The 24,119-nt window shown below is 40.8% G+C and overlaps 1 protein-coding gene across 1 annotated transcript in view; it reads right to left on the bottom strand.

Annotated features, from left to right (window-relative positions):
• Nucleotides 1-24,119, bottom strand: part of LOC137871775 (trichohyalin) — a 116,616-nt gene that overhangs the window by 87,838 nt on the left and 4,659 nt on the right. The window contains exons 2-5 of the mRNA XM_068709733.1: nucleotides 12,698-12,821; nucleotides 10,995-11,162; nucleotides 9,947-10,237; nucleotides 3,074-3,157 (exon numbers count right to left, since the gene is read on the bottom strand). Of these exons, the coding sequence (XP_068565834.1) occupies nucleotides 3,074-3,157; nucleotides 9,947-10,237; nucleotides 10,995-11,162; nucleotides 12,698-12,754 (600 nt within the window). The 5' untranslated portion in view covers nucleotides 12,755-12,821. The remainder of the gene's footprint in view (nucleotides 1-3,073; nucleotides 3,158-9,946; nucleotides 10,238-10,994; nucleotides 11,163-12,697; nucleotides 12,822-24,119) is intronic.

Here is a 24,119-nt window from a genome sequence, read left to right as displayed (position 1 = left end):
GTCATTTCCCACTCCCCATTCTCCTGCAGGATTGAAAAAGGTGTGACTGTGTACGTGTCTGGTTGTGTGTTTGTGAGCACATCTGTGTATTTATAAAACTATGGTGCGACCCCCCCCCCCCCCCCCCCTCCTCCACCACCAGCATCCCCTCCCTCCTTCTCTCTCTCTTCCTGCTGCTGTATTCATTTTTCACCTCCAATTTTATTTTTTCATCAGTCGGGGGGGCGCCGCCGAGCAGATTCAATTAGGTTCTGTGATTGGGCCGCTGGCATTCAGCGGGGTCATGGAAAGGTTAAAGAATTCAGTGGCACAAACATGATTATGGCTCTGTAGCATTTGATCAAAAGTAAGGTTTGTCAAGGCAAAGTGGAGCCCCGATGTTTTTCTTGAAATGGGACCACCGGTTTGGCCAGAGTGTGATGTGAGAGCTGTTCCACGTGTTGGTTTGGTTGATTCTTCCATTGAATGGTAATTACGTGTTGAAGATGCTTGATAAATACAGCAGGCTTGGAGATATATACAGAGATATGCACACGTGCATGAGTGTGCACAGGTGTGTCATGCTGCTACACCAGCTACACAGATATATATTCACAGAAACATTCACTCTCTCTTGCTCCTTCTCTCGCTCTCGCTCTCTCTCTCTCTCTCACACACACACACACACACACACACACACACACTCAGAGAATAGCAGAGTAATAAAGCCCACCCTTGCAGTGAAATTAAAGCTAGTCAATGACACTGCGTGCTGAGTACACACTAAATCATTTTTATACCCAGATGAAACAGCCAACATAATACTAGCTCTGCACATGTATCCAATATCACCTGGAGACTATGAAAAAACAACAACAAAAACCAAAACAACTAATCAAATATCATATTGGATGTGTCAGATTCACGTCAGAACAAGAGATTGATACTAAATATAGGAAATATGGTACAATAACAGTGTGAGATCTTTTTATATTCAAAATGGCCAAGCAGAGAGCACATTATGAGATATTGGATTGATAAACAGGCTGGGATACTGTTGTTGGGTGAGTATAATAGAACAGTAACGTTGCTCCTGGGTTAGCAAAGATTGCATTATGATTTTAATGTGTTTTACAGACACAAGCCCTTCACTGAGAGGAAATTATGTCAATAAATAAGCAGCCTCACATTTTAAAACAAAGAGAACTATAGTCAATGAAAAGAAACGTGCAAATATAGAATGGTATTTGGTTACTATCAAATATCTTACACAACACGGCAACGCATGCACACACATACATGCACATCATCGGGGCATATTATGAGCTCGGAAATATAAGATCCTGTCTTGACTTCTTTGTAAACAAAACTTTATGGGCATATTATTATGGCTCTGCACTTGTTGTTTTATAGGTTAAAGCTAGAGGGGTAATGTATATTAGAAACCTTTTTTGTTATATTTTTTGAAATTCTCTTTACATCCTCGCACGAATCAATGAGTCTAATGTCCAATAGTTGCGCTATATTAATTTACTAACAGGAGCCATGTTCATTGTTATTAATGTTCATAGTGATCATTTTGGGGAGTGGCATTGGAGATACGCCTAAAAGGACGAGCCGTCAGTGTTGCCGACTTTCTCGCGCCAAGATACAATGTACCCATATCCATGTGTATTGGCACACACACATTTCTTTCCACTCACACCTGAATTAGCCCACGAGTACATTCACTGTGACAGTGCACGTCAATCATTTCATTTGGGGAGTGCCTGTCAATCATCTCCTTCACTCGTATCACCAGGAGCCACAGGGAGCTTTCCCCATCTGCCACTTCAGGTGTGGAACACCAGTCAGACGCGACCAGTCAATAGAGCTGTTTGGTACTCCTGTCCCTTGCTGTGGCCTAATTGCCGGTGCAACACTCAAATATGTCCTACACTTCCCAATTCTTGTGAACCCCCAACCCCCACTCAGCAATCCCCATTCCATACTCAAGATGGGTATTTACATGCCCCACACCGCGGAGAGCAAACAAGCTCATTTAAAAGTTCACATGCTAATGTGTGACATTTAATCCAAACTTTACACGGGGAAAAGGACACGCAACAATAGATTTTGATTCCTTTCTTGTCCGTGAATCTCATCATTTTTCGCCTTCCATATTTATGAGTCGAAAAGGCGGGACACCTTAGAGGGGAGTGAGGGGAAGGGACAGGGAGTTTACTATTTGAAAATTGGACTGGTTAGTGATATTTGCACTCCAGAGTGTCCGACTTTGTTGATATGCACAAATTACAAATGTTTCTTCTATTTTTAAAGCTACTAAAAAGTCACCCACTTCACATGCATGTGGTATTTAATTGATATGATATTATCAATTTATTTTGAACTTTAAATGTCTGCAGGCTTCTCATTTTCAGATGGCGAGTGTCGCTTTCACCATCTGAAATGACAACTGTTTGCAATGTCAGCTGCAGCTAACTAATCTAGTTAGTTGGCCCAACCACCAAGTGAAACTCTAAGCAGTTGTCTGGTCAATGTACTCTGAGAGGCGGTGTCTGCACGCTCAGCCAAAGACAGTTTCCCAGATATACACCACTCGAGAGAAAAGAATGGAAAGTGGAAAAAAACAAAAAAGTCAGCCAAAATCGTCTTTCCGGCTGAATTTTTGGTTTCACTGGCTGATGCTGACACAGACACACAGACACACGTCATATTATATTCATATGCAGATTTATGTTTAATCTAGATTATATTTGAAGGAGTTCAGTATCGGGTCTTATTTTTATTTTTTTTTATGTTTTCACTCCTGGTTCACTCCCATGATCACTTGCAGTAGGTATTGCTGTTGTATATGTTTTATTTTGTAATTTATTTCCCCCTTAATGTGTTCCGAGCAAAAAGATAAGATCAAACCACACTGAGCCCCATGGGGATATGGGGCCGTACGGGGCAAGATGTGAACTATTCATTGCATTTATAATTTTTTTTCAAGCTAAGAGTGAGAGGGAAAACCACAGCTAAATGAATCTAAGGACAGTGACACACATAAATGCAGAGGAGGGTTTTTTTTTTTTCCTTGTGTTTTCCATACCTCAGAGAGAAGCGTCTCCTCCTTCTGGTGAGACTCTGACAGCTCCCTGCTCTGTAGCTCTACCTGCTTCCTGCTGACCGTCAACTACAGAGAGAGACAGAGAGTGTGTTACTGGAAATAGCTCAATAATAACGATAAGAATAACTATATCACTGATACTGAATCTGATACACTGTATGTTTCACGTTCTGTAGGTCGACAAAAACAAAGGGAAGATAGTGAAACAGGAATGGTCAAATGAAGAGAGACAAATAATGACACAGACGGACCGACATTGGGGATTTTTGTGAGTGCCAAGGAAAAAAGGTTTGTGACGTACAAATAGTCAGGTTCTTTATCTTGCTCTCTTTCAGTCTCTCTCTCTCTCCCCCTCTCACACTCACACACACACATCCACACACACACACACACGTACCCACACGGATCGACTAGGACAGGCCAGGGATGAGCACACCCCATCTGATCTGTGGCCCGTTCATTCATTAGACCCATGCTCTCCCCTATTGATTTCAGCTTAAATAATGAGAAAGCTTATCCAAAAATCTTTAGCATTTGGGCTCCAACTTAAGGGAATCAATGGGGCCATTTCCCATTTTGAACAGCACATACGCAGGGGTTTTATGTACGATGAACGGGACAAATCCAGATGCTGATAAATCAATAGGCCTTTTTGTCGATGGACAGGCACGCTTGCACACACACATACATGCATACATGGACACACATGGCTGATAAATGGTATTTTTGAGGCAATTAAAGTGAGCTGTAAACATATGAAGGCCAATCAATTGGCCAGTGAGGTCTATTATCAAGGCTTTAACACTGATTTAGAAGGGGCTTTAAGGAGCCAGCAGCTTTAAGTGTGCCACAGTCACTTATGCAAATCAGCAGCAGCTAGAGACCTGCACAGATCAGTGCTGCACTGTGCTAAGATGCTCACACAACAAGATAGTATACATGTCACCACTACAGAGCCTCAGAACTGCTGCCTACGGGGAAAGGTGTGTGAAATGAAAATGTGCTTCTAAGGGACTTTAAAAGCCCTATTTTGTTTATTGGCTTATATTATGTCTAAAAGTTTTATTATTCAACTCAGTCTGATGTAGGAAAAAAAAAAACACCTTTAGCCAATACCGTAGCAAAACATTTAGAAATGATATTTTTGCTGCTTATCAAATCTTTCCAAACAAACAATGCGGTCAAACATGGCGCCAATTTCAACTCCCTGTTCGCCATAGGCATTGTTGAAGAATTTTATCATTTATTCTCTCCCTAATTCATTTTTTTTTAAATTGCAGTTTGCATCTAGGTGGAATAATAAGAGGGGATAGGAGGAGCTGTGTGGACAATTCTATTTTTGGGGGGGGGGGGGGGGGGGGGGGGGGTAGACAAGCTTGTTAGAAGGAAAACGAATACATCAGTGCTGTCCAGCCTCCTCCTCCCCCCCCACTGCTTCCACTTTGCTAAAGGTGAGACATGTGTGTTAGCAAAGCCAACCTACAGACAACATTTCCCTGAGGTAATTGGTTCCGCATTAATATTCATTTGATTCTGTATTCAGCAGCTACAACAAGCCTCTCTGCTTTGATGCTCTGTGCCTCGGTCCCCTCGTCCACCACACAATGTTAACCCTGAAACTAGGAGTTCAGATAAACCGGCAGCTTGAGGCATTTTTTTTTCCTGCTATGTGAAAGACTACGATGATATAAAGCTAAACTAAGTCCGTCCTCCCCTCCTAGTGTGTTACTTTTGTCTCTGGTATCTCTCACTTTGAATTGTACAACACACCCTGTCTTTTCATACCACTGTTTCAGTCTAGTTGACTGTGTGCATGTGGGTTGCTGAGGAATGACATTTCAATTGTGCGTCCAATCAAATTGGCAGAGAGGCAGTAAGGAAGGTTGGGGAGTGATGAGGGGTGCGGGGGTGTTCGAACCGTTACCATGGTGAACCACTTCTGTCAAAACCACCAAGGTCACAACTGCTGACCTGCAGTGTTATGGGACTTCTGAATAGCAAACTGTATGGACATGAGGATTTCTCTCTTTCTTTATCTGTTTGTTCATTTTGTCTTTCTTTCTTTCCTCATCTTTGTTTATTCCTCTCATTTTCTTTCTCTTTATGTGTTTCCACATTTATTTTATATGGCCTTTCTCTCTTTCTTCCATTTTTAAGACTGACTAATTGTGCCATTATGAGGCCTGTGGTGTTGCTGAATACATTATGTATGGCCTGTGCTGGCTGTGAGTCTGAACACGGCCTGTTTTGAGTCATTATAATTCCGTTTGCTAACACACAGCCATTGTGCTAGTCTGGGGTTAGGGGAGATGGTATGATAAAATATTGAGGGCGAGCGAGGCAGCTGCAGATGCTAGCTGTCATGTGTGAGCGAATGAATGTTATGACAAGCATGTTTAAACATTCATGCGGGGAGGAGAGTTTAGGAGGGCTTTTCATTAACACCAATATGTCTTCGTCTCCCTGGTGCAGACACTGCTGGTGTTAGCATGACAACAACAGGGAGGAGAGGAATTAACATCTTGAGAGGAAACTGTCACAGACGCACACTAACAGAGAGGTAGAAACAAGCCATCTTGTGCATGAGCACACACAAGCATAGGCATTTTTACATTGGCTGACTACTCCGAGTATACCGCACATCTAACAGGAAAATGTACTGAGTGAAATTGACTCTCCACTTTCCAACTCTAACAGACACCAAGACAACGTTCTCTTGTTTACCAGAACAACTATTTGAAAGTGTAACGCCATGTTCTGAACTGATCAAATAGCTCACAGTAGAACTGAGCAATACATTCAAATAAGAAGAAACTGAAGGAGTGCAGTGGGTTCTTACAGCAACCACAACAATGGCATAATAGAAATGATTTTTCAAAAGGAAGAATAAAGATGTGGGAGGTTTCTAGGCCAAACTTACGTCACCCACCACGCTGTTAGGCTGTTAAGAGATTTGACCTGTTAGCAACAGTGCAATCTCTTGACAGTTTGTGGAGACTAGAAGACAAGCTATTTGTGGCATTTGTTGGGAGCAGAGCAATGGCCAATCTGTTTGTATAACCTTGATACAGAAAGAGACACTTTGAAAAGGTAAGTGGCTGAAATAACAGCTCTGTGGTAAATGGGTGAACACTGTCCATGTTAAAAAAATTAAATTAAATTAAATCATATTCTTCCTATCGCTTACCTAGTTCCTTTTAACATATCTGTGGTATATGTTACTTGTGATGAAAAGCACATGACGTGCATATTACAGTGGTGTAGTAACAGAGCTCTACATCATTATTCCGTTGCTGTGGCATGTTATTATGGAGGAGGTATACACATTTTAGCTCACTAGAACTCCGTCAAATGGACTGCAACATCAATACCTATGCTGATGATCTCATGAAGTCAAATCAAGGCTAAAGAGAAAAAAAGAAGCATGACAAACTCTTAACATAAGTGGCTTTGACTTGCAAAATGTGTTTGCATAACATGAGCTTGAGATAATGTCATAAATGGCTTTAAATGCTGCAAGGTGCATTAACAATATGCACAGTCATCGGTTTTACCCACACCTTGATGCAAACATTTTGAATTAATCTCCTTTTTACTGGTCAAGCAATTCCATTTTGATATTCAAATTTGGTGTGTATGCTTGTATGCGAGCCAGTGCACACTCGTGCAAGACTGATCTAATCAGTCTTAAATCAGTTAATAAGCCAAGGACACAGAGGAGATGAGTCAGCTGATGTGAGCATGAGCTAATATTAGCATCTCGCCCCCATTCAAGACCTGTACTGCACAGAGTCGCATCCAGTGTTTGGTCTTCCCATTACAAAAGTGCAGGCTTTGGACGTTAAGCCCCGCAGTTTAGCTAACCACAGTGAAATCCATTAGCACATTAGCTAAGGTGCCATGACCTAATGCTAATGTTGGGTGCAGCCTTTAATGCCATATCCGTTTTGTTTTTTTTTAAACTTCAGTCAATGTTGAGAGTAGCCCTTAAACTGTTCTAAAAGAGAAACCAAATGTTATCAAAATATACATTTTTAAATAGAGAGACTTATAGCATACAGGACTCTTGTCTGAGCTTTAACATCATGCCACACAGACCATACCAGAGGTTCACGTGAGTACTACTCAGTCTTAAATTAATTCTCATCAACTTGCTCCACAACAAACTACATGCAGAAATGTTGCAAACACAGCTGCACAAGCACATAACACAGAGACAAACAGATAGACAAGACGCAATTCATGTGCACACAGGAACTTAAACTGACTATTAATTAAAAGCCAGAGCATGGAGTTGATTCGGGGTAGGCGGTTCGTGACACCACAAATCTGGGAGACTTCCTGTAAGACATAAATCTGTTGCTCTCCCGCTCTCCCCCTCTCCCCCTATCTCTACACAGAGACAGCCTTGTCTGGGTGTCTCCCTCCCTTCGCTCTCCTCACTATTCATTTGAAGCTCAAGAAGCTTTGGTCAGGTTCAAAGAAAATCTACATTCTCTCTTCAGTCACTCATTCATTCCCTCTATCTTCTTCGTTCTGGTTTGCTCTTGCTTGTACTCATTTTCTCCCCCTTTCTCTCTCTCTGTCCCTCTGCAAGTGTCTCTCCCTCTCCTCTCTAAACACTGTCTCTTCCACATGGCCCGGATAATGAGTGGCGAAGCTAAACGAGAGGAAATTCACTATTAGGATGGGAACGCTGACTGAAGGTTTTAAATAAACGGAGAGAACTTCAGGCCAAATTGTATTTCCAAGGACATAAACTACTGGAACAGGCAGACATCCTCTGAACAAATACACACTCAGTTTAAACTACTATAATAGTTGTAAAAATATACAATGTCCATGTGGATATAACTGAAACACAGACTGGCAGAAGACAGACAGAAATACATATAAATGCATTTACCCTGACATATGCATGTAAAAAACCACAAACACTGTTTACATGAATTATTTCCTTGGTGTGGAAAGCCTATTACTCCGCATTCAAAAGAAGAACAATAAGGACATGAAAAAAAAAACATAAATGCTTGTCTATGTCATTGAAAACTAATTAAGCAAATGTGTTTTCTTAAGTGTCTCTGATATCCTCTCAGGCATAGAAATGAACACCCACATATAAACACACAGAAGAGCCTCACTCTATGGGGTTAATTGGGTTATCTAGGCTGATTAGCATAACTAATAAGGATGCTTGTTAACGGATAAGAATTATTTATTCAATTAGCACTCTGAGTGTATGTATGAAGCTGTGCATGTGTATAGATCCCCGTTCATCACTGGCACGGGTTCAAATGAAAATGAAGCAGAGCTAAGTAGGCATGAAGTGAGACCCGTGTGTGTGTGTGTGTGTGTGTGTGTGTGTGTGTGTGTGTGTGTGTGTGTGTACTCCATTTATCTGTTCTACACACAGATGCTCACCATCAGTCATCACACCCCACCCGTTCACCCCCACCAACACACACACCATGCCCGCTATGCTGTAGCTCTTAAATCCCTAATCATCATCATCATTAGTCTTCTGTTTAGCATAATTAGTATTGTTAACCAGATGAGCCGAGTCGAGTCAGGCTGTGCCAGTCACACAGCAAATGACATATGTCACCCTCCTGGCACCTTTCCAGGCTGCTGAAGAGGCTACTTGTCCCCATCAGGTGGGTTTGTGGCACATTTGCATGCTTTCACTGATTGCTGATGGATAATGTAGCAGCTGATGTTCACAGCGTGTTCTGATGCATTGTGTGCAAAAATGTCCAAAGAGTAGATTTTGTTTTTAAAATACTTTTTTTTTTTTTAGGGCAAACAGCTTGTAAAGTGACACAGCTCTTGCAGTTATATCAGTTAATGGAACAATACTGAGCTCATTTCACCAATTTATTCATTCGTGTTTGCAAATGTAGATGCTGCCTTTTGTTTGTGATGCTTAACATGCGCTTCTAGCCGACAGTAAACATGAAAAAAGCAAATCAACAACACTTCTCTAGTCTTCAGCTCACAAGTGAAAACTCACAAACACACTCCAACACTCACAAATAACCAGAGAGGGGAAAATGAGAGAGAAAGAGAGAGGGAGAGCGCTACATTTACTGAAATTAAACATTTTCTCATCAGCCTGAGGGTGCAGCAGGCCCACTAATGTATTATTCATCCCCACTTCACAAAGGAACATTAATCAATTATGAAGATATGAGGATCTTAAAGTATAGAGGAGAGACGAAGAGCGGCCCGTTCGTATTAATATGCGGCCGCAATCCTGCGCCCCCACCCCCCACCCCCTTGCTCCTCAAATCAATATTTTGCAGATTAATTTGGAGCGGTTGTGGCGAGATGGCAGGATGGAAAGAAGGAGGGGATGTGGGGGTGGAGGAGAGGAGAGAATGTCTGAGGTCTGAATTAAGGTGAAGTGTTTTGTCGTAATTTTTTTTACAAGTCTGTGTAAGTGCGTGTACATGCATGCGTGTAAATATGCTGTCTTCTATACTGCTGTAAGTAAACACTAGAACCGCTCAATTAAGATAAACTACATCGTAAAAAATATGACTAAACATCAACACTATATTAGGGCCTAAAAACTAAAAAGTAAAAATGGAAATATTCAAAGTTCCAAAGAGGAGAGACTATTTTAAACATGTAAATTCATTTTTAATTGAACCTGGTCATCTTTGAATTGTGGATGAAGGTGTGTAATTGTGTGATGAGCTCATGATGAGGAAAAAGCATATGTGAGAATGTAAATGAGGGAACAAAATGAAGAGAGTCAATGTTCTTACTTGCAGCCAAGTTTACACATCATCATCCATTGTAGAGTAGTCTGGTTAGATACAATAGATCTACTAAGTACATTTGTAAACTCACCTCAGAATTCAACACAGCTTCCTTCTCAGTCCACTTTTTATAGACTTGAGTATGGGCCTCTCTCTCCTCCTCAATCCCCCTCCTCCACTGTTCCTCCCTCTTCTTCTCCTCCTTCCCTTTTCTCACCCACTCCGCCTCTCTCTTTTGTTGCTCCTGCCTTCTCCTCTCCTCTGCTTTTTGATGCTCCTTTTCATATTTCAGTCTCCGTCCGTCTTCTCTTTGCCTCCATTCCTCCTCTTTTCTCTTCAGCTCCTGCTGAAGCTCGCTTGCTCTCACATTCAGCCTGGAGAGCTAAAGTCGGACAGAAAAAAAAAGCAGAAATGGGCAGGCAGTCACATCTGAGGCAGTCACTTAATCTCAAAACTAATCTGAAACACCAAGAGGGTTGTTGCAGGGCAGCATCATGTCAGACAGTTATGTGTTGTGTTCAGTTCCTTTACATACCAGCTGTTTTTCATGTACAAAAAATAGCTCATAATGTTCTCTATGTGGAAGTAAGTGTGCAAAGAGGAATCCCAACTCATAAATTGTGGAAAGTACATTTCCTCAAGTAGATACTAAAGTACAATTTTGAGGTACTTGTACTTTACTTGAGTATTTCCATGATATGCTGCCTAAAACGTCTACTGACCTTACTAGCTATTTTTCAGGTCTAGATCTTACATGAAAACAAAACATACATCTATAATAAATATAATAAAATATCAGTCAAAGGGGAAATGTGACTGCAGAATAAGTACTTTAAGCTGGTCAGTGGGGCACCCTCACATGCACTCACATGCACTCACATGCACGCTGCTGGCCCGGCTATGTCAACAAAGTGCAGACAAGCTTGGATAACAACACACTCTGCTCAGGTAGACATTACTCCACGATACATTTACATATCAAATAGTTGTTTTGCTGTGAATATTAAAGAACATCCATAAATATGATTTTAAATGCAGTACTTAAACACAACATTTGTTGTAATGCTGTTGTATTCATATTTTTATTTGCGTAAAAGTATCTCAATACTTCTTCTCATTCATAATCTGCCAGTACCCACCTGAGCGTGTGTGTCGGCCCCCTCTTGTTGCAGCAGCTCAATGTTAGCTTGCAGTTTGGTGATGCAGATGTCTTTCTCAGCGATCTCCTTCATGTTGTCTTTCTGGATCCGCTGCAGACATGAGAGCTCGCTCTGCAGGTGCACCAGCCTCTCGCTACTTTCCAGCACCTGTATATATATTTAAATGTATATAAAAAAAATCAAAACATTAGTAGCTTTTTTTATATTTTAATATCAATTGTTAACATCTCATTTTATAAAGGAACTTTTTTAATTATGGAAAACTTTCATATACCATAAGTATTTACTAAAATGTATATATTTAGTCCCTCTCAGGTAAAACAGCTGTTTATGTCTTAAACTTGAATAATATTTTTCAGTCACTTATGAGGTCGGACTGTAAAGAGACGACACAAGGTCAAGCAGTGGATAATTGTATGTGTTATGTGAAGGACACACTGCAACCATGTTAATAATTCACATAGCATTGAAAACCCATCTACACAGCCAAATGCAAAGGAATTACATGTATACATGCCTTGTTTTCATTGTTAAGGATATAAAGTAGTTTTAATCGGGCGTCTGAGGTGTCAAATTCTGTGACTGTATTCAATTATACAGAAATTGGCTTATTGCTGACAAAGAAAGATGCAATTCTGTGGCAATCATCTTTTTAAAAGCTGTGCGTATGCGAGTCCGTGCCAACAAATCTACCCGTGCATCTGCATTGCAGACGTACCAGTTAAACAGAAACACAAGCGCAAATGAAAACACATATCAACATTTGTTGAAAATATGATTAACAGAACAAGCTCCAGTAACTCTGCTTGTTTCTCTTAGGCTGTGTAATCACACAAACCACTAATTAGCAGCAGTGCAAATTAATGAGTCAACTCACAAGCAGAATGAACAAACACTAACCAGCCAACACACACACTTAAACAACCAACAAGCCCGGGTTTACCACAAGCATGAATGTACGTGTGCCTGTGTGTGTGTGTGTGTGTGTGTGTGTGTGTGTGTGTGTGTCTGCATATCTGCAAGTCTGTGTGTATTTACGTGCGCCTTAACCATAAGCCACAGAAGACAGTAAAACAGCAGTGGGTATAATTTAGTGACACCCTATAAGGAGGTGTGGGAAGGCCGTAAAAAACTCTCCCTTTTAATCCCGGTCGGCGACGCCATGTTTGTTACCCAGGGCTCTGAGATATGCCGGTAATTCATCACCCACGCCTCGGCTTCCTGTTAAACCTGGCTGCACATGGAGCGCTTCTAGCACAGCTGCCAAACCAATATCGTAAAAAAAAAAAAAAAAAAAAGACTTCTACACCTCTCAGACAGGCTTCTAAAGAATAACAAGCACCCTGCAGAAAAATTCACCTTAACAAGTAATGTAATTGTGTAGTCTTATAACTGTGGTAACAAAAATCAGCTGGACTGATAAGATTTAGTTTCGTTGTTTACATTAGAGGCTTACTTATTTGAGGAACACCTTGAAATAAGGGAAGTCAGTCCAAATACAGTATGTGCAAGTGTATGCAATGTACTGTACTCAATTCAATTTGAGAAACAGAGGAAAGACTTTCAATAAGCTAAATTATCTTAACCAAGAGGCAGAAGTTTGAGGGCTGGACAATTGAACATTTTCGTGGTGTGATCCTGTAGTTTATCCTTTGTATAAGCTCAAAGTTCAGCTGGATTACCTTTTGTTTCTGCTGGAAATTCTCTCTGAGCTCCCTCTCCAGATCAGAGATGACCATGTCCTTGGTTTGCAACTGGATTTTCCGGTCTTCCAACTCAGATGTGATCTGGACCAGGGAACCAATACTAAAGCAGAAAGACGGACAGAAAAGGAGCGAGAGTATGATACACGGCAAAGATTTACAGGAAAAACAGGTGAAATGAAACCACCACTGCACAGGTAATGTAATACTATTTAAGTTGCAGATATATTCACTGGTACAGTTTCCAGTATATGTATTGGATAAGAAAAAATGTGATCATAATTACAGTAAATTACAATAACATGAAAGATCTAAACATATGGTGATGTATACCATTGTATAGCTGTATCAAAAATGGCACACCATGAGACACTAAACTAACACAGAGTGAACCTTGATGGGTAATTAGGATTTTCAATAAATGCATGCAATGCTCTCCAACATAAAATAATAATAAACAGATAAGCATTCTGCTCTGTGAACAGCATGCAGCGTGTATCCAGTGTAATATGTGATTCATGAAAAAAATCTAATTCAAAAGCAGCAAAGAGATGCTGAGCCCGGTGAAATTTGTGCTAGGTGACAGCAACTGGAGCTGATATGCGGTGTGTGTGTGTGTGTGTGTGTGTGTGTGTGTGTGTGTGTGTGTGTGTGTGTGTGTGTGTGTGTGTGTGTGTGTGTGTGTTTCCCAGCGGTGAAAATATGTTAACTCTGCCCAGACACCTTCTGAGTCACCAGTGACAGCTGTCACACACCCAAGATGGAAGAAGAGGGAGGGAAAAAAAGAAAACACATCACACGGCACTGTGCAGTACTCTTCACAAACACATGCACGTACAGATACAGACACACACACACACACACACACACACACACACACACACACACACACACACACACACACTATTTCATATTTACCAGCCTCGTGAGAGGAGTTATTCTGATGAAACTTTGCGCAGATTAAAAATGGTAAACTCACATTTGATCAAGCGCGTCTACACGTTCGCACCAAGCAGGGAAGGGAAGGCAAGATTTGACAAAAGTGACATGTGAGTGGATCGAGAGCGCTGAGAGTTAAATCTTTCACTTCAGGAAAAAAAACTACTTTTCAGTCAAATGGAGTAAAAGCCACAGAGGAGAGTGAACAAACTGACTTTAGATTATAGTCTGTTTCTGTGTCTAGAAGAGAATGGGAAGGAGTGCGTGCTGCTGTGCTATCAATTCACTTGATATTTTTATTCCACTCAAACTACGCTGTTCCTTTGTTATGAATTATCACTTTGCTGAGCATTTCACTAAGAAAATCTGTTTTAAAAAAGAATGTACAAAAACTGTGTGTACTCCTAACCATGCACACAAGCTTTTATGGGCATATAAATGTGTAGACAAAGACAATCTTTCCCTAAATATATGCACAAATATCAATCCTCAACTTTTACAAAGGTTAAAACTGTCTACAGTTGCATTATAACATGATTTCTCTTATTATTTTAGGGCTTGTTAGATGGAGTGAAGAAGCTTGGTCTGTTTATTACCATTTTAAAAACGCATTTCCCCGTCAGTTTGGTGGAAAAATACTTAAATCACCCCAGATTTAGGAGATTCTTTAGAGACGAATGGTCTGAAATGGGAACAAGTTGAGAATCAAAAGAGGGTTTTGAATGAACAGTAACTGCAGCCAATTTCATCCCTATATTCAGGGTAGTGGGTTTACAGGTCTGTGTGTATGAGTGTGTACATGCATACGTGTACTACAGAAAACACTCGCTAGCTGAGTATCATTTTGTCCTGGCCAAGTATTCTTTTTAAAAACACACAAGTGCAAACAGACCAAGCTAATATGTAGTCAACAAAGCATAGTTTGTATTACTTAATGGTACATAAGGTTATATTTTCTGCACCATTAATTGATGAAACTGGATTTATTACAACGGGTTTGTACTGTGTCTTGTAGTTTTTAAATAAATTAATACAAAAACCTGCAACACATTCTGACCTGCAACAAGTCAAAATGCTAACGTATTAATTCACTGCACGTGCATGTGATGTGTGTATGTGTACGTCAGGTCATGATTATGTATGTAACAAATGAGGCTATATGATTTACTATATTGTTATATACAATAAAGCAGTTGTGCTAAACAAATGACACAATGTCAAACCAACAGATGAACAGGGAATTCCTACTTAGAGCCCTAAGTGTTGTTATGATTACTGTGTGGACAAAGAGAGCAGGGCGAGTGAATGTGACTGAAGTGTGTGTGTGTGTGTGTGTGTGTGTGTGTGTGTGTGTGTGTGTGTGTGTGTGTGTGTGTGTGTGTGTGTGTGTGTGTGTATCACCGTTAGTGTATGTAATATTAAAGCAGGCTCTCGATATCTCAAGCTGTCACTCAGGCCTATTAGGCAAGGCTAACAAAATTAGTCATGAATATGCAGTAATAACATGCAAATTGCCACTCCTTCCCCCTGTCCTGTGTGTTTGTGGGTGTGTGTGTGTGTGTGTGTGAGCCGGTATGCGTGTTGCCCCCAGGGCCATAGACATTGGCTCTGTAAACCCAATTCTTTCTACATCATTACAGCAACAAGACATAATTCATAAGAATAATATAAACATGCATGTAGCCTGGCATACATGCACAAGCGCACACGCGCACACACACACACACACACACACACACACACACACACACACACACACACACACACACAGACAGATGCATGTCTGCGCACACACCCACACGGGACACTGGTGGGCTACGCTGCCCTCTTCACATGCCAGGGCCAATATACAGCAGCTTGTTGATAAGCACTTTTATGTTGACCAAAGTGTTTTAAGATTTCCAGAGCCATATTTTATGCTTAAACACACACACACACACACACACACACACACACACACACACACACACACACACACACACACACATTTGTGCATGTGCGTACACAAACATGCTGATCGTAAGTTGCTTCTGTGTCCCCAGGGTGATGTTTGACACAGCCTGGGTGCTGCCACAGCAATTAACCTCCCTGTTAATGAGAAGAGCTCTGTCAAGCAGCCAGATGGCACTGCCTGGCACGTTGCCATGCACACACACACACACACACACACACACACACACACACACACACACACACAGCACATTCACAGATATACACTCTCACACATAGACATGCACATACAGTATGTGCACGAGCACACGCACACAATCCTGTCTTCCCCTGCTGTACACCTAACTGTTGCTGGTTGTCAGTGCCCCTCATCCCTCCCTTTGGCACCCCTCCACCCCCCTCTTTACTTCTCTCCTGCATTGTCTTCTATGCCCCCCCCCCCCCCCTCCATCTCTGGCAGGTGCTTATCCATGCAGCACTGCAGATGTCACAATTCACCAGCTGGGAAAACAGCAGGGGAGGAGAAGAGAGGAGAAGGTTTGAGAGGAGAGGAGGAGTTTGTTACATCTTCGGATTTGACAGAGAAGCCACCAACTGGATGAAGACTTATAGATTTATACATGACTGATTGACTGATTTGGGAATTTCTTGTGTTTAGATTAGCAATTTTTATAACAGATTGTAGGAATGTTAGAATCTACAGTCAGTTGTATCATTATTCATTTTACATATAATTCTATTTATGAATGTGTGCGATTGGGTAGATGCGTGTACTGTACGTGTCCTGCTGTGTGTGTGTGTGTGTGTGTGTGTGTGTGTGTGTGTGTGTGTGTGTGTGTGTGTGTGTGTGTGTGTGTGTGTTAATGAGTGTGGCAATTGGCCTGGGCACGGCCCGCTATGTATGCCTGTCTGCATGTCCACACAGCAGCCCACCAGGCCTGCGTATTGATCAGTTAGCTTGGCCTAATAGGAGAAGAGGAGCCTGACCTGGGAAAGTCAATATGGAGAAAAAGAGACATATCCTCCTCACGTCCTGAGAGAGAAGTGGGAAAGAAAGAGAGAGAGAGAGAGAGAGAGAGAGAGAGAGAGAGAGAGAGAGAGAGAGAGAGAGAGAGAGAGAGAGAGAGAGAGAGAGAGAGAGAGAGAGACACAGATAGAAAGTGATGTGCATCCACTACTGTAATGGTAAGGAAAGAGTCGGGAGACTGTTAGATAAACAGCTGGACAAAAGAAAAACAAGCACAGCCATGAGGAAAATAATAATGTAACAATAATGAACCACCAGTCTCCTAAGCCTAAATATCTTATCACTTTTGTTAACAAAGAAAAGTTTGGAGTTGAATTAGAACAGTTACACTGAGGGATACTGTGAAATAAGTTAAGTTCCTACCTTTCCCAAATGAGAATCAGGATATTCTGTCAAAGCTGTATTTTTTATTTTTTTAACCTAACTAACTTTCAGCATTTGACTGCTTTTGGCAAAGGAAAACAGCACTCAAGTTAACTCTAGAGTAAAAAACTCTGCAGGAGATTATACGGAGGGAAAATAATTAAAAAATTGGAGGGAGATGGGAAATAAAAAAACTGACACCCACTCACACATCAATACATCGATAGATCAATGTGGATGTGTATGTGTGTGTGTGTGTGTGTGTGTGTGTGTGTGTGTGTGTGTGTGTGTGTGTGTGTGTGTGTGTGTGCGAGCGCGCGTGCATGTGCGTGTGTGTGTGTGTGTGTGTGTTCGGAACACCATTTGAGCAGAAATATATAAATAAAGCTGTAGATAAACAAAAAACCAGAGGAAATGGAAAAGTAGATAAAAGACTTAGGTTTCACCATGTGCACGCACACATTTACACACACACACACACACACACACACACACACACACACACACCTGGCTGAGTGATGCTACCCTGGAGGGTGGCTTCAATCTGATGTGTTTAATGTTGACGCTGGTGGCAAGAAACACACACACACTCACCCACTGTTTCAACCTGCCTGTCATCTCATTTCATGAGACCTGATTTACTCATTTCATTTTTTTTTTTCATTATTATTATATGTGCAGCCATTTAAAACGCTCAAGGTGTGATGCAAATCCCCATGTCTCTGACAGCGAGAACGCTGGCTGAGGATCCATCATGCCCTTCAGTGCCTTTTCGCAGGAATGCCAAAGAAACCCTGTACAGCCACAAACTCAACTGTGCCACATTGTGCCAGACCACCCTTTCCTGCTTTGCTTGGTGCTTTAATTGGCTGCACTGCAGGCTGTCAAACTACTGTCTGGTTACTTCCGACCATATTTGGATGTGTTCTTAGTTTTCATATGACAGCTTTAGAAAAAAACAATATTGATTGCAATATTATTATGTTTGTTTATTTCATGTAATCACACTAACCATTACAACGTCAACTTGTGGGATATAGTATTTGGCAGAAACATAGTACTTGGAGACCAATGGAAAGTTAATGTTAAGAAGTAGTATTAAAGTGCCAATTTCAATTGAATTTAATGTTTTATTTGCAGGATGGTTTTGACTGACAAAAAAAGGTTGTGCTCGATTTGACACTGGGTAACATAAGCTTCAGCAAGCGATGGGGATTATTAGAGCTCAAGTGATTTTCATATCAAACCTCTCCCTGGTCTGGTAAGTCCAGGTGTCTAGCTAGCAATGGCAAAATCTGGAATAGGCACATATGTATGAGCATGCAGATTTAGATTCAGAAAATGCTTCTTTCATTAGTTTTGTCAAAATGTGTGAAACTTAAAATGAGAATCTGTCTTTCCAGAAAGGTCTAAAGTAGAAACAGAACAAGTCTTTAGGGGCCTTGGAGCACTGCATGGTGGGAAATATCATATAGGGATTTGCATATTGCCATGGGGACAGTGGTGTTCCAGTGACTCCCTAAGGAGCTCAAACTCCCTCCGGAGAGACAGAGCCCCTGAGGCCAACACTGTTACCTCTCTCTGCAGTAGAGGACCTGTGTGAGAGTGTGTGGTCGATTCATGAAGTTCTTATGAAGAAGTTATTACTTATTTGAGTCAAGAGTAAACTTTTCCTGAGAGTGCCATACAGCACGTCTGACGATGTCTATCCATACCTGTCTGGGACTTGAGACGCAGGTCCAACGAGCTCATCCAACAACAAAGTCCTCAGATCAACCTCAGACACCTTGGAGAGACATAAAATGGCATACAGATTTAGTCACATGGGGCATGTGCAGCAATGCTTCTTCATTTGTTATGGACATGAGGAGTGTAATGTATATTAGTATAGGTGTATATTAGTATAGATAACATTATACCAAGTAGAACAACATGTTATACAATGATATAAAGGGGAACATACTATACTTGATGTTAAAAAAGACTCAGAGTGTTACATTTTCACCCTAATGCAATTTTGACTTGTATTTATCAATTTTTCAAGCGCTGTAAACTGTGATGAAGTTTAACTAATTGCTTGGAATTTTCATCTTGATGACCACAGAAACATGGTAATAGTGTTTTGGGAAAAAGAACAAGAAACTAAAAGAAAAAAAAATAACAGCATGCAACTGCATAAACGATTGATGAAAGAAAAAAGTCTCCACTTTCTCCTTTGCTCATTTTCAAAACGGGGCCAACGGCATACAAATCACCAAAATCAAATCAAAAAGCTGACAAAATCAAATACAGAGAAAAGAATCGAAGATGAAATCTGAAATATGATTACTCTAATGACTTAATAATTTGGCTGTCCTCTTTGGGGATTTAAAAAAAAATACATTTGACGCAATGGAAGCACAGGATGTCACTTGATCTGAAAGAAGGACATTGAGATGAAGAGACAGCACAGTTTAGTTTAGTTAGATAAAAGTGCACTCGCGGACACAAACACACACACACAGTCTTCTGTTCATTCCAAGATACAGCACAACTCCTTGGACTCAAATAACCCTGCCATTACCCTGTCTGCCTGTATCTCTCCATAATGAACATTGGTTTGTGGAGGACGAGTGAATAATATGGGTCAAAATTGTTATTATGGGGTCAATTCATACTGCATCTGTACAAAAAGAGAACATAAAGAAAACATAAATGAATGAAGCACAAAAGAGAGGTAAACAGTTACAGTGACCCGGTTTTTTCATTACATAGGACTATTAAAAAGAGGAAAAACAGACGGGGACAAAGGAAAAAAAGGGTACGGACTAGGAGTTGAAGAGAGAAAGTGAGATGTAAGTACAAGGTGAGATAACGAGTCAGACTTACAGAAAGAGAGCGAGAAGGGGCTTGAGAGAAAGAGAGATGGAGCCGGCTGTACTGGTGAAATATCGGCCACTCTATCGCTGTGGTGACAGGGGTCACTCTGGGAAAAGGAAATCAATGCTGACAGCAATGACTCACAGGTCAACACGCGGCCTTGTGTGTGAGCGTATGTGTGTGAGCGTATGTGTGTGTGTGTGTGTGTGTGCTTTAAGTATGAGCTTGTGTGTGTGTGTGTGTGTTTCAATTATGCATGTGCTAGTGTTAAGTACGGGTATGTGTGCAACTGTGTGTTTACGTGAATGCAGGATATGGGGTAGTGACCAAATTATACACACAAGAACAAGCAAAAGCATCCAAAAAGAGGAGCTGGTGCGGACGGAAAGATGAGATTGAACCCATTATGTGTGAAGTTAATATTTGATGCATGATACAGACAGACAGGCTACCTTTAAGACTGCCGCAGGAAGTAGTTGTTTTTCTAGGACACCACTTAATACAGGAAACAACAAATGATGAACACAGATAGACTTGTTAAGTCCCTATACCTCATTTTTGACTCCACTGTGCAATCTTTACTATAAGTCCAATGAGTTACTATATTTGAACACCTTTTAAATCTAACAGTATATAAAAATGAGTTTTTAAATGTGTAGTATATCTTATCAATGCAAATAAAGTGTGCTTGTGTCCCCCAACCGACGATCAGTTACACACACAAAAGACACACACGATTTTCTCCCCCACTCACAAAACATCATATTCTAATGCAGCTGCAATGTGACAGTGAGAAGACATGGCACACGTAGAGGTCAGCGGCTAATACAGGTAGACTGTGTGTGGTTGGGCGTGTGAAAGTGTGTGTGTATGCATGCCTTATATACCCTTGGGTTAGCAGGAGTTACGACCTGCTTACATTATTAAGGTGAGTAGTAGGCTGTGTTGTGTATGCCTAAACAGCCAGTCCATTCATTACAGATGCAATCCCCTAAGTACATGAATAAGCACATGGACTCCTTCTCTCTGCCTCTCTGAACTGTAGAGGAGACAAAATACTGGTGTGATGCAGGGCGCTTTAGATAAATCAGAAACAGGAGCAAATTAATAATAAAGGAATAAAACAACATTAGCTGATTAAGTATGTATGGCAGAGTGGCGGCTGTAATTTACAGGCAGCTGGGGTTGAGTGTCCGGAATAAGGTCTCATTATGGATCACGGTGTGTGTGTGTGTGTGTGTGTGTGTGTGTGTGTGTGTGTGTGTGTGTGTGTGTGTGTGTGTGTGTGTGTCCATCCCGTTGGTAATCCGTCACCAGTGGTCTCAGCTTTATGAAAAGGCCTGCAATCTATGATAATGAGCCCAGTGAAGGTTATGACCACGGTGCATTCATTTGTTAGAGGGAGGGCTGACATGTGATTGTTTGCTTGAATTTGAATGCAGGTTTTTTTTTTTATTTTATTTGAAATACAACTATAGCATTAAAGAGAGGTGAGGAAATATACTACTATATACTACTAAGTAATGGTCAAAATCAGCAGAGTACATGAGTGAGAGAAAAAGAGTGCATTACATGGATGTTGCATCACATCTTAGTTACAACTACATTTTCTCACTCAGTTTTGAGACAAACAGAACGGGCATAATGCAACGTGTCCTTATAGAAGGTGCTCTGTAAGCAGTACTGAGCCTTCCTAAAGTGATCCCATCTCAGTCTCCAATACAGAATAGCAAGGATGTGGAATATAGTCAAACAACTCCTCTGCCTGTGGATCTGTTCATTGTTGGAAGTACTTGTACGACTATAATATAATATTAAAAGTAGATATAGCAGCTGTACTTCTACTTAGGAACACAAACAAAGCCAACTTATTACAGCAACAGTTATTCACAGAATCGCTCCACTTTCTCTCCGCCATCGTGACTGTTCCTCTCTTTCCTTTCCCCTGTTTTCAACCTCGTCACATTCTCTTGTCTCCTCCTGTCTCATCCACTTGCCCCTCACCCACGCCTCCTCTTCCCTGTTTTTTCTTTTTTTTCCCCCCTCTTCCCCACCTCACTTTTGCTTTTTTGCTTCTTTTCTTTCTGAAAATAGCCAGCCATTTACGCAATCATTCCATTTTCCCACTCCCCTCCATTCCTTTTGTCTGGAGCTAGGTCAACTGAAAGCAACAGAGGAGAAAAAACAAAAGCAGCAACGTGTGTGCGTGAGTCACCAGATCACAACAGAGAGCGAGGAATGAAAAGAAATAAGATAGCGGCGACTCGTGGTGATGGTGACTGGAAGGAACACGCCAGCGTCTCGTTCTAGTATGTCATGGGCTGCATGTTTAGAGAGAATGTGTACTAAAAATGTGGACTTTAATTTTGTGAGCTTGACGCAAGTGTAAAGTGATGCAACTATGACGATAAACATAAAACACATATCTGCAGCCTTACATTCAGGGATTTTTTCTGTGCCATATTGAAAATATATTGTATGACATCAAAATGCACTCAAACCTTTATATAAATATACTCTGTATACCCACACAAGTTTATTACATTTTTCATTCGACATTCTGACTGTTTATTACGACATCTTCTGAAAATATTGAATGACCTGTGAGTCTATCCCTCAAACTCTCAAACCACAGTTTGTACATTTTTATTTTGTTTCTCTTGAGTTTGAATTAAGTGTGTTTTACAATGATCAGTCAGGTAAAGTTACAGAATCGGTCAATACATTCTGGTGGCTTGGAGAAGCTCAAAAATATTGTTTCTTTTCATATCTAACTTAATTGCAGGTTTATTTTGAACAAACCAGAGTTGGTGACTGTTGAAACAGTAGTAAGACTAACAAGAAGGTTTTGATGAGTTTTATTTTGTTTCTGTTGAGTTTGAAAAAAATGTGTTTCGATGACCGGCGAGGCTAAATTACTGTTGTCTGACTGGAGACTGGTGGCTTCGAGGAGTGCATATTAATTGTTTGTTTTGTACGTTAACAAATTATAATAATTGTCCAAATCCATGTTGTTTTTATTCAACATGGATTAGATAAAACTTTAACGTGTGTAACATAGCATTGCGCAGGAAAAAGGGCAAACATTTGGACTTCCACTGAAGCCAATAAATACCTGTGACTACTGCAGAATTGTCCCGGGAATGAATGCAAATTGTAAACTTTCCCACCAAAGACAAAAGCCAGACGTTAGAGGGGTTTTTTGTCCAGTGGGAAAGGGGCTTGACTTCACAACCTTGTAAGGTTGGCAGATGTCGGCCCGGTTTATAATAAACTATAGATTAATTAAATCCAAAAACTATAAATTATAGATTATGCAAACCCTTTGCAAGATAAACTTTTTAACTTACCCTCTGTCCATTGGGAGAAGCAGGATGTTTACAGTGTGCAGGTTCAGTCAACAAGATGGTGCACAGCCTGAGCAAGGACTGTAGCAGGGCTGCTCATAACTTAAATGCATTGTTATTAATGTTTTGTAATTCATCGATTGATCACGTTAACAAAACGACAGAAAACTCCAACGACAGTTTCAAATTGCCCAAGTTGACATTTTATAAATTGAGAGACCGACCGTCCATATCTGATATTCACTTTTCATTATAAAACTGCAAAAATCAGCAAAACCAAAGATTTGACATTTGAACCTGGAACTAGCACGTTTTATTTGTTTTAATACGTGATTAAATGATTAATGGGTTAATAACATTGTCCGATTAGTTTCCTGGCAATCAGTTAATCAATGAATTGACTAATTGTTTCATCACTACCTTTTACCAAATTACATTCACACCAAACGCAGTATGTGCTTTTCATTTCTGTGGTGCCCAACTATATACGTTTTGTCCACTATCAAAGTGAAATTAAATAATTACCATACAGGAGTCACAGTCATCCGGGTGTATCAGATGGACTAGTTACAGTTCTGGCTGATATATTAACAAAGGTTTACAAGGGCAGAGCACTACATGCAAGTTTGGCCTTATGGCTGACCTTACAATGCACTTAGTATCCTGTACAGGGAGTAATGCTGCAGCCACTCCTACAAGCCATTTATTCCAGCTAACGACCGTCAAGCACTCATAAATCAGCATTAGGAACCTCTTTTGCCCTCTCTCTCTCGTTTCGTTTCCCCTCTCCGTGGCTCCCTCCTTTTCTGGGATATTTCTCTCGTGCTTTCTTGTCCTCGCCCTTGCCCACTCATTTTTACATTTTACCATCTTTAAACCTGCAACTCCTGCCGTCCCACTTCTTCTTTGTCCGTTT

Source organism: Cebidichthys violaceus, unplaced genomic scaffold, assembly GCF_023349555.1.
Source record: "Cebidichthys violaceus isolate CVI_PGR_0920_01 unplaced genomic scaffold, fCebVio1.0.p SCAF_15, whole genome shotgun sequence".
In the NCBI taxonomy this organism is placed as follows: domain Eukaryota; kingdom Metazoa; phylum Chordata; class Actinopteri; order Perciformes; family Stichaeidae; genus Cebidichthys; species Cebidichthys violaceus.
The sequence above is the reverse complement of the archived record's forward strand: the minus strand, read 5'-3'. Positions and strand labels throughout refer to the sequence as shown.